This window comes from Heterodontus francisci, chromosome 11 (assembly GCF_036365525.1).
Source record: "Heterodontus francisci isolate sHetFra1 chromosome 11, sHetFra1.hap1, whole genome shotgun sequence".
NCBI lineage: Eukaryota > Metazoa > Chordata > Chondrichthyes > Heterodontiformes > Heterodontidae > Heterodontus > Heterodontus francisci.
In genome coordinates, this window is record NC_090381.1 from 69502226 (window position 1) to 69514370 (window position 12145).

At 39.9% G+C, this 12145-nt stretch overlaps 1 protein-coding gene across 2 annotated transcripts in view; it reads left to right on the plus strand.

Moving 5' to 3' along the window:
* The first annotated feature begins 2163 nt into the window (after window positions 1–2163).
* usp13 (ubiquitin specific peptidase 13) overlaps window positions 2164–12145 on the plus strand; it is a 117634-nt gene continuing 107652 nt past the window's right edge. The window contains exons 1-2 of one of the 2 annotated variants that reach the window (XM_068041472.1): window positions 2164–2275; window positions 10348–10473. In XM_068041472.1, coding sequence (XP_067897573.1) covers window positions 2165–2275; window positions 10348–10473 — 237 coding nt within the window. In that variant the 5' untranslated portion in view covers window position 2164. Of the gene's footprint in view, window positions 2292–10347; window positions 10474–12145 lie in introns of both variants that reach the window. The other variant, XM_068041474.1, reaches the window with a different exon arrangement.

The window sequence follows — 12145 nt, forward strand, 5'->3', positions numbered from 1 at the left end:
TTTCTGCCCATCTGACCAGACCATCAATATCTTCCTGCAGCCTACAGTTATCCTCCTCACTATCTACCACATGGCCAATCTTTGTGACGTCTGCAAACGTCTTGATCATGCCCCCTACATTTACATCCAAATCATTAACATATACCACAAAAAGCAGGGGACCTAGTACTGAGCCCTGCACAATGCCATTGGAAACAGCTCTCCAGTCGCTAAAACACCCAACAATTACCCTTTGTTTCCTGCCACTGGGCCAATTTTGCATCCTCCTTGCTGCTTTTCCCTGCTTCCCATGGGATCTTATTTTTGTAACCAGTCTGCCATGTGGGACCCTGTCAAAAGCCTTGCCAAAATCCATGCCAATCACATCAACTGCACTACCCTCACCTATCTTCCTTGTTACGTCTTCAAAAAATTCCATCAAGTTGGTCAAACAAGGTCTTCACTGAACAAATCCATGCTGACTATCCTTGATTAACCTGTGCCTTTCTAAGTGATAGTTTATCCTGTTTATTGCTGTGATGTAATATTTGGTGTTCTTCAAAAACATCCCTCCGCTGCTGCCATATAATATTACCTGTTCCTTTGGTGTGTGAATTACTGTAGGATTCACAGGAATACAAGTAACATCCAAAGAATACATGGGTTTTTATTCTAACTTAGAACTCAAACATATATACACACAGCTACTACAGTAGCACACGTACACACATCTGACTCTGTCAAGCTATACCCACAACTCTCTGGTCATGTGTGACATGACATTATTTTCCTTTGGTGACTCTTCACTTACAGTCTCTTAAATGATCCCATAACAATTACTAATCAATTCCAATAGCTGTCCACCTATTGCATGTCTTTCTACCTTATTTCCTTTCTCCTCTTCATCTATGCATTGAAAACCTTGCTGAAGTCTAGATAAAAAAGGTTCCCTTTACATATAGCTCTTATACACTTTTTATAAACACTGATGCTTTCTTCATCCTCTGGTGCAGTTCCCAATTCAAACATTTTCCTATACATCCTTGCCAGAATGTGACTAATTTTGTTGTCCATTCCTTAAGCACTGTTCTGTGCAGGTCATCTAGCCCCAGGTCTTACTGCCCTTGAGTGCTGTCAATGTTTCTATCACTTTCTTATTAGTATTTACCATTGTCTTTAAAATGTCTTCTTCTTTTCCCAGAAAAATCAACCATCTCTTCCAAAGGATTTAGCAACTTCTTCTGTGAACAATACATATAAATTGTTCAAGATATCTCCCATTTCCTGGTTGCCTGATGCCACAATCCCACTGGTTAAAGATAGTACTGTAATTCCTCCTTTACTCCATTTATCCAAATGTACTTACAGAAAGTTTTAATGTATTTTTATGTTCCCTGCAATCTAATTGCCAATTGAACCAGTTTTTGAAGTCTTCATGCTATCAATTTTTTTCTGTTTACCACTGAACTGGAAGGTCTATATTTGAGGAAAACAAATCACCTTTGTATTATCTCTTCTGTTTCCTCACATTCCTATTCTGCTTCTTATCAAGGGTATAGATTTACTTTATATTTCTGCATTGTGCCACTTCTCTATGCTTCGCCCCTCTAACAGTCTATTCCAGTCTACCTCCATTAACTGCTTCCTTATTGTCACAAAAACCACCTTCCTAAAATTGTGCCTTCGTTGTATTCTCCTTATCCATGGTGAGTCTGACTTAGTGGGTCATGGAGCCATCAGCTTCTCGGCACAGAATATAGAAAGGAGTGTCTGATATCAGTTCAGCTGTGCTATCTTCGAGCGATAACATCCTGGATCTCATTTCTTTGTAAGGAAGTAAACCTCATTATTAACATTTTCAGTATTGACATCCTTGTTGATCCTGGAATGACTAATTGGTGAAGAGCACATTGGGGGCACAGGGAGATCTGTTGAAACACTGACCATTGTTAGTAGTTAGGCTTTTACAGTCGTGTATCTTTGTACAAGGTCTCACTAATCTCTCCTCCAGTTTCGCGTTTTTTCAAGAGTAGAAGCGTCAGCAGGTCCGATGGCAGGAGGGAGGGCTGCGAGTTTGCACTGGTTTAAAAATAGACTGTCGTCCTGCAGTCTCTGCTCGTCCAGCTCCAGCTCACTTCACAATCAATGTCTGCCCTGAACAGCATTCTGGGTTAGGAATGTCAACATGGCTGCAGACATCGGAGAACTGCTGGTCCCGTACATGCCAACCATCCGAGTCCCTAGATCAGGGGACAGGGTTTACAAGAACGAATGCGCCTTCTCCTTTGACTACCCAGTAAGTAGGCAGCCTGGCCCTTGTGGGTGGGGCGCACATGGGGCTTTCTTGTTTAAAGAGCTGGAAGTTTTCCATTGACACGTGAATGACTGCACAAACTGGCGATGCTCATCTGGATTTGGGAACTTGCTGATAGTGAGAGACGTTGGACCGCGTTGCTTCTGTAGATAGTGTTAGATAAAGCAGTGGAGAATGAATGAGAGACGCCGCAGTAAATAACTGCGGGGCCACCAGCTCAGTAATCTAATGGGATTAGAATATAACCGAAAAAAAAAACCAAGTGTAGGGGCTTGACATTTATATCAGTGGGGGTGTGAACCCGATAATTTAAACCGAAGTAAGGAGGAAAGTGTTATATAGTAAAACGGTACGTGGGTAGGCAACTAGTATTCTAATCTGTCAGTTACATTTAAACGAGTAATCTTCAAGTTAAAGGGGAGCTGAAGGGCAATTGAAAAGTAACGAAATACTGAAAGATGTTAAAATTACATCTGGAAAGAAAGAGAACAAAAGCCAACGGTGAAGGGAAATAAGTTTCAGAATTTTTAAACTCTTATATAAATTCAGAAGGATGGCATGGAAGGCAATACTACTTTATCAATTTTGATAAAATTTAAGTGTTAAAATGTGGTAAAAGGTGACTCAGCTGTTTGGCGTTCATCAACAGTGCCTGGACAAGTTATTTATATCCAGAGAGTTTGGGGCTCGGGTGTCGCATTTCGTTTTTTTTGCCCTGAACTGATTTTGTGTATACCAATTAGATTAAAAAAAGGAGACAGATTGATTTAATAATTTAGTTTGAAGTAATAACTTTGAATGTGGTATTTTTAGTTGATATGTCGTGTTTCTTTTATTTGAGATGTAATATGATGACAGTGAAAATAGAACGTGTGTTGTACTCCATCAAGTGGCGATAAAGTATATGTAAAGTATTCACATGTCTGTAAAATCCAATCCAGAACCTGTAATGGTTTTCCTTATAATACAAACTGAACGTTTTCCTTGCTGTTTCTAGTGGGATAAATGGGCACATTTTGCAAATGGCATAGTAACTTTCCTTCACTATTTGCCTATATAAAGAGGATGTTTCCACTTGTGGGGGAGTCCAAAACTAGGGTCCATAAATAAAATAGTGACTAACAGATCCAATAAGTAATTCAGGAGAAACTTCTTTACCAGAGAGTGGTTAGAATGTGGAGCTTACTACCACAAGGAGTAGTTTAAGCAAATAGTGTAGATGTATTTAAAGGGAATCTAGATAATAACATTAAGGATAAAGGAATAGAAGGATATGTCGATAAGGCTAGATGAACTTAAGCTAGAATGATGCTCATATGGAGCATCAACAACAACTTGAATTCATATATTGCCTTTAACATAGTAAAATGTCCGAAGGCGCTTCACAGAAGCATTATCAACCAAATTTGATGCTGAGCCACATAGGGAGATATTGGGATAAATAACTAGAAGCTTAGCCATCGAATTGGGTTTTAAAGAGCCTCTTAAAGGAGGAAAGAGATAGAGAGACAAAGAGGTTTGTGGAGGGAATGCTAGAACTTGGGGCCTAGGCCACTGAAGGCACAGTTGCCAATAGTAGGGCAATGGAAATCAGAGATGTGCAAGAGGCCAGGATTGGAGGAATGCAGAGATGACGGAGGGTTGTACATTATAAATCCACTAGCCTTATTTGCATAAATCAGAACTTCAATCAATAGGGAAAAGAAAATCATTGAACATGTAATTTCTTGTTGTACCAAGGAACTGAGAGAAAACTGGAAGAACTTAATTTACATTCCTGTGTCTTTATAGTGGGAGGATTTTAAAAAGTCCACTGTTATTTTTTTGTTAAATGTTTCAAAAGCCTTGTAGCACAGATAACAAATATTCTCAAATATGTTTTTATTTGTACAAAATTAATTGGACCTACAATATTCTTGCACCAACGCAAAGTATGGATTGAGTCGACAATCAGCATTTGAAACCTTCCATTACTAAGTGCCAATTCTCACATTCAATATCATAAGCAGAATATATTTTCCCTGCTTATAAATTAATTGACACAAATGTCAAATGCAACTTTGATACATACTAAGAGAGCCAGAACTGACAATCATACCACCGGTATAGACCTGTTGCACCAAATGGCCTGTTTCTCTGCTGTGAAGTTCTATATATTTGCATGTGGTACTCTTGGTAAACAGAAATGTCAGAAATGCTCCATCCATCAATATTGGCGACCACGCTCTGGAAGTGGCTCAACTATCACCAGTAACCTGTCTCTAGATGCAGAAATCAACAAGCGCATGGGTAAGGCTTCCACTGCTATGTTCAGACTGGCCAAGAGAGTGTGGGAAAATGGCGCACTGACACGGAACACAAAAGTCCGAGTGTATCAGGCCTGTGTCCTCAGTACCTTGCTCTACGGCAGCGAGGCCTGGACAACGTATGCCAGCCAAGAGCGACGTCTCAATTCATTCCATCTTCGCTGCCTTCGGAGAATACTTGGCATCAGGTGGCAGGACTATATCTCCAACACAGAAGTCCTTGAAGCGGCCAACATCCCCAGCTTATACACACTACTGAGTCAGCGGCGCTTGAGATGGCTTGGCCATGTGAGCCGCATGGAAGATGGCAGGATCCCCAAAGACACATTGTACAGCGAGCTCGCCACTGGTATCAGACCCACCGGCCGTCCATGTCTCCGTTATAAAGACGTCTGCAAACGCGACATGAAATCGTGTGACATTGATCACAAGTCGTGGGAGTCAGTTGCCAGCATTCGCCAGAGCTGGCGGGCAGCCATAAAGACAGGGCTAAATTGTGGCGAGTCGAAGAGACTTAGTAGTTGGCAGGAAAAAAGACAGAGGCGCAAGGGGAGAGCCAACTGTGCAACAGCCCCAACAAACAAATTTCTCTGCAGCACCTGTGGAAGAGCCTGTCACTCCAGAATTGGCCTTTATAGCCACTCCAGGCGCTGCTTCACAAACCACTGACCACCTCCAGGCGCGTATCCATTGTCTCTCGAGATAAGGAGGCCCAAAAGAACTCTTGGTAAACACAAGGAAATTTAAGCTGAAACATAAAAGTTATTTCTGACTGTTTTTTTGGATGAAATGCTCAGCAGAAAAGAATAATAGTTCAGGTTTTAGTTTTAAATTATTAGAGTTATAGTTTCTTATTTTAAAGTTACAATCTGTAGTGGCAGAGGTTCTTGAAATGCATCACAGCACATTTAAACTGTTAAAGGTGATAGAAAAATGCTTCATTTTAATACTTAAGGTTTGTAGTTAAGCTTTTGCAATCAATTCTCTTTATCAATATTGGTCCCGTGTATTATCACCAGGGCTAGTGTCACCAGGAAATTTCCAGTACAACTCTGACCACTTATGGCACAGAAGGAAGCCATTTGGCCCAACAAGCTGATGTCAGCTTTCTGTAGAGCAATCCAATTCCCATTCCCCCGATCTATCCCTGTAGCCCTGCAAGTTATTTCCCTTAAGTGCCCATCCAATTTGCTTTTGAAATCATTCATTATCTCTGCTTCCATCATCCTCGTAGGCAGCGAGTTCCAGGTCATTACCACTCACTGCGTAAAAGAGTTCTTCCTCACAGTCCCCTGTATCTCTTGTCCAAAACCTTAAATCTGTGTCCCCTAGTCCTTGTACCATTAGCTAATGGGAACAGCTTTTCTTTGTCTACCTTATCTAAACACTGACCGTTATATTCCTTGATCTAAATCTTGTAGACCTCTATCAAATCTCCCCTCATCTTCCCATGCTACAAGGACAACAACCCCAGCTTCTTCAACCTAACCTTGTTGCTATAATCCCTGATCCCTGGAAACATTCTGGTAAATCTCCTCTGCACCTTCTCAACGATCTCCCATCCTTCCTAAAGTGTGGTGACCCGAACTGTAGCCCAACCCGAGCTCTATACAGGTTCAGCATAACTTTCCTGCTTTTGTACTCAATACCTCTATTTATGAAGCTCACAATCCCATATGTTTTGCTGACTACTCTCTCAATATGTATATAGAACTTTGAAGATGGTAGGACATAAGCTCCCAGGTCCCTCTGTCCCTGCACACTCTTTAGATCCGTGCCATTTAGTCTATATTGTCTCTCCCTATCTTTTCTATCAAAATGCATCACCTCACACTTCTCTGTATTAAATTCCATCTGCCATTTGTCTGCCCATTCTGCTAGCCTATCTATGTCCTGTTGCAGTCTATTGGTATCATCCTCACTGTATGCCACACCTCCAAGTTTGGTGTCATCAGCAAATTTTGAAATTTTACTCTGTAATCCAAGATCCAAGTCACCGACATAGATCAAAAAAGCAGTGGTCCTAGCACTGAACCTTGGGGAACAGCACTGTCTACTATTCTCCAGACTGAAAACAACCATTTACCACAACTTGCAGTTTTCTGTCCTTAAGCCAATTTTTTTTTATCCAAGCTGACACTGACCCTTCTATTCCATGAGCCTCAATTTTATTAAATAGCCTTTTATGTGGTACTTTATCAAAAGCTTTCTTAAAATCCATATAAACAACATCCATTGCTTTCTCTTCATCAACCTTCTCTGTTACTTTATCAAAAAATTCAATTAGATTAGTCAGGCATGATCTGCCTTTTACAAATATGTGCCAGCTGTCCTTAATGAACTCAAATCTCTTCAAGTGCCTGTTGATTTATTCCCTGATTATCGCTGATGTTAAATTGACTGGCCTGTAGTTACTAGGAATGGCCTTACACCCTTTCTTGAATAAGAGTGTCATATTTACCATTCTCCAATCCTCTGGCACCTAACCCATATACAGGGAAGATTGGAAGAATATGGCAAGCCCTTCCACTATCTTCACTTCCTCTTCCTTTAGAAACCTGGGATGCAAACCATCTGGACCAGGTGATTTATTCACTCTAAGCATAGCCAGCCCTTCCAGTACATCCTGCCTAACAATTTTCACCTGACCCATTACCTCTACCATCTCCGCCTCAGTTGATATTTTGTCCACATCCTCTTTCTTTGTGAACACTGATTCAAAGTATTCAATAAGTATTCAAGCCTTGCCCTGCACTTCTAAGCATATATCACCCTCTTTGTCCCTATTAGGACCCACCCCGCCTTTTACTTCCTGCTTACTATTTCTATGCCAATCAAAGACTATCAGGTTCCCTTTTATGTTGACTGCTATTCTATTCTCATATTCTCTCTTTGCCAGTCTTATTTTCCTCTTCACTTCCCTGTCAACTTATTGCATTTGGCCTGGTCCTTGCTTAAAGAATTCACCTGAAATGCATCATATACACTTTTTTTGTTTCAACATATTCTCTATCTCCTTCATCATCCGAGAAGCCCTGACTTTGGTTCCCTTACCTTTTGCCCTTGTTGGACTGTACCCAGCTTTTACTTGAAACATCTCCTCCTTAAAATTCACCCATTGTTAGCCCTCTTTCAATTTAGAAGCTCTACTTTAGATTGTTCCTTGCCAAAGTGTAGTCTTCAGCTGAAGCATAGTTAGAGTATAAGGATAATTGGACCATTGCATTCAGGTGTAGCTCAGTCCCATTTAAAAGTCTATATTCTGTTCTTTTTTATTTTTGATTTAATACTCTATAGGAAAACTGAGGGCAATTTGGGATGTCGAGTTAGTTGGAGTGTAGGAGTGTCTCTGCAGTGTAGACCAAGGAACTAGAAGATGCAGGACTGAGGCTCTATATTGCCACCACTGGCAGTGTGACAAGTTTACACAGTTTCTATTATAAATGTGGGCATAGGAACTTATAATGGAAAATGTGAGCACAAAAGTGTGCCAGCTGGAATGAATGTTTTGAGGATAGAATAAACTATGACATGGAAGTCAGTCAAATATGATTTAGAAACCATTTTTATTTGCTACTGAAGTGATTTCACTGAGCAGAACACACTACAAACAACTGAACAAACAGACTCAAAAATAGGAATTTTCACAGTCAAATCAAAAGTAAGTCATATTGATATTAAATAGTATATGTGCCGTAAAATCATTTCCGTGTTTCGAGGTAAAAAATAAAATTTGGACAAAACGTGTGACATCTGCGTATGCTAAACATATATCTTCCCTGACATTGCTTACAGTTGAATTATATCTTTTATAAGGAGGAATGTTATACACAATGTATTATTCTGCTGAAAAATGGAACTGAATCTTTCAAAGACTGCAAAATCTAATGACACTAACCACTGGGTAAGTTCATTAAAAGAGTGATTGCTAATGTAGGGTAGATACTGGCTATGTTTGTGGGAGCAACAACAACAACTTGAATTTATATAGTGCCTTTCATGCAATAAAACACCCCAAGGCACTTCACAGCAGCGTTACAAAGCCAAATTTGACACCAAGCCACAGAAGGACATATTACAGCAGATGATCAAATGCTTGGCCAAAGAGACAGGTTGTAAGGAGCATCTTAAAGGAAGAAAAGAGGTAGAGAGGTGGAGAAGTTTAGGGAGGGAATTCTAGAGCTAGGGGCCTAGGCAACTGAAGGTGCAGCCACCAATGATGGAGCAAATACAATTGGGATGCTCAAGGCCAGAATTGGAGGAGCATAGATATCTCAGATGATTGTGGAGTTGGAGGAGATTAGAGATAGGGAGGGGCAAGACTATGGAGGGATTTGAAAATAAGGATAAGAATTTTAAAATTGAGGTGTTGCTTAACTGGGAGGCAGTGTAGGTCAGCGAGCCAAGGCGTGATGGATGAACAGGACTTGGTACGAGTAAGGACGCAGGAAACAGAGTTTTGAATGACCTCAAGTTTACAGAGTGTAGAATGTAGGAGGCCAGACAGGAGTGTAATGGAACAGTCAAGACAAGAGATAACAAAGGCATGGATGAGGGTTTCAGCAGAAAATGAGCTGAGGCAGGGGCAGAGTGGGGTGATGTTACTGAGGTAGAGATAGACGGTCTTAGTGGTGGAGTGGATATGTGGTCAGAATCTCAGCTTGGATCAAGCGTGACACCAAGGTTACAATCAAATTGGTTCAGCCTTAAGCAGTTGCCAGGGAGAGGGGCAAAGTCAGAGGCTACAGAACGATGTTTCTAGGGGCACTGAAGACAATGGCTTCGGTCTTCCCAGATTTAATTGGAGGAATTTTCTGCTCATCTGGTACTGGATTTTGGACAAACAGTTAAGTCGGACAGACTAATTATGAGGCTGCAGACATTGTGTCTCTGGTAATATTTGTTACAGGAGTTCTTTTCTCTACATGCCAAGTGAGCGTTCATTTCCTTCTACTCTTTAAAAAGTAAAATGTCACATATAATTTGCATTTTGCAGCTTGTGATCTCTGAACTGCAACAAAAGGTACCATTTTTATATAACTATATATAGATTATTTATATATGAGAGCAAGATTTAAATGGAGCCCACAGGTGATTCACATCAACAGAAAGACAGAAAACATATTGCAACACTGTGATTCAGGCAATTCTGGAGGGTGACCCAGTGATGTGTAGGAGGTCTCTAGCATGCCAGTTAGTACATAAGACCCTACATGCTTGCTTTTCTTTCTGACTTGTAACCATTTATTCAGAGAACCTAAGTTACTGAGTGACGATAGTGAGAGTGTTTCCTGAAGATACATGCTAATTAGGAGTACCTTTAAAATTAATCTTTTGAGTATCTACAGTCTGCAAAAAGATTAGTTGCATTGTCAGTCCTTTTAATAATGCTACATATGCAAACTCTTTTAGAAATGTGCTGGTTAACCCAACCTTGTAATACTGACATTGTGTAATAAAGCATCTCATCACTAAATGTCATTGTTTCATATGCTGTGAACAGAAAGGTATTAATGATAGTTTGGAGGAACGTATGCTTTTAACCAATGGGGTAACTGAGAGGTTCTGTCTTTTTATGCACTTTTTGTGACAGTTGTGCAAAGTGCTATGTCGGTTAAATTCTAACTTGAAGTTAAGCATGCATATGATACTGAGGTTATTTACCTTACTGCTCCAAACTTTAATTTTTTCATTTATTCCCTGCTGTTTTCAAGATTAAACCAGTTGTCTCTTTTGTTTAAATTGCAGGAATCTGAAGGTGGCCTTTATGTGTGTATGAGTACTTTTCTCGGGTTTGGAAGGGAACATGTAGAGAGACATTATCGCAAAACAGGGCAATGTGTCTACATGCATCTGAAACGAACCATAAAGGAGGTAAGAATGGAATCAGCAACAGTACAGAAAGTTTATTTTAAACACAATATAGGTTTAAAAGTCATTCTCATGGCTACCTTTCATAATTGTCTTTAAACTATGGTAAAAAAGTGCTTATTGAAAATTTAGTGCTGAGACTGATCTAGTGATGATCAGTGTGATTATGTTTTCATTGCATGTTAGGAGTAGGATGTTCTAGGATCTCTGGTAATCCAAACTTCACAAAACAATGATCGTGTCCCTTAAATTAGGTTGAATAGTTTATTTTGTGTAATACTGTATTGTGTGGGTGTCGGTTAGCTCCGTTGGCGAGACGGAAAGCCTGTCTTACAGAAAGACGCCGACAGTGCGGGTTCAGTCTCCATATTGGCTGTGGTATTTCGTGCAGCCTGCTTCCTTGCCTTGCTCCATGAGGGGAATGGTGCCCCTCAAGCTATACATAACTAACTGTCTCTCTCTAATGGAGAGAGATGCCTATGGTCCTTTAGTACATTATGCATGAATTGTTGGATATAATAGACAGCTGATATAAGACTGCTGAAGCACCCTTGGTTAATCACCCATAATTGTGTTCCAGCATCTTTCTGATCACTAATTGCAACAGTTGTCCATGATTTGCTGCTTAAACAAAAATCTTGAAAGAAATCAACATAATTGTTTTTTAAAAAGTCAACCATGATTATTTTCCAATGCATAAATTTTCAGAAGAGTTTGCCATTGAGTTGGTTTATTTGATTGAAGCTGCTAGTACTTCTGTTTCCTTATCACTAATTTCTATATCTTTTAATAGATTTATACATTATTTAAATGTTTTTTTCTTTGGCCGTGATCAGTGGCATCATTTAAAGTTTCATGGTTCTGACACTCATTCCTGCTGTGTAACACAACTGAGTTTCTTTTAACATAAAAATTATGATGGGACAGTAAGAAAGAAAGCTGCTAGAATCATGAATTCTGACTTTCAGAAGGTACCAGTAAACAAATGCCATACATTCTGCTAAATGTTAAGGTAATATACTGCAGCATTTGAGTTATGCTAACATGTATTAATCTGGGATTATGAGGCGTTCAGATGATGTCATGATACAAAGCAGATGCACTCAGCTTGGGAGAAAGCATTAAGAGTGTATGAAGTGTTTCTGGAATGAGAAGATATCTGAAGGGATAGGATTGTTAACAGGATTGTTTAACTGAGAGGTTAAAGGTATGGAAAAGCACAAGAAAGATTGAAAGCCAAGCGTTGAAGACAAGAATAGAAGCAGAGTGGTTGGGAAAAATAAGGCTACCAAAGATTTGATAACTTATTACGGGAAGGTGGTGTAAAGGACAAACTTGGGGAAAAGAACTAAAAAGTATTAGGGAAAGTGAACAGTAATATCGGGAGGGGAAAAGAATCATGGACTATTGGAACACAACCTGTGAAAGAAAAATTAATATGGGGAGGCTGAAAAATGGTGGTAAACTAATTTTGAGAGAATGCAGTCCACAGTAGGAAAAGAATAAATTGCATTGGAAACTGAGCAGATAATGGATTGAGACGAGCAAAAGTGTAGAAGAATAAATGAAGAAATAACTGGAGGGGTTGGAGGAAGTGGCACAGTACTGAGATGTCAAGTGGCAATGTACAAGTCCAGTGGTGGGTACCAGGAGTGTATGTGAGAGGGCTATCTTG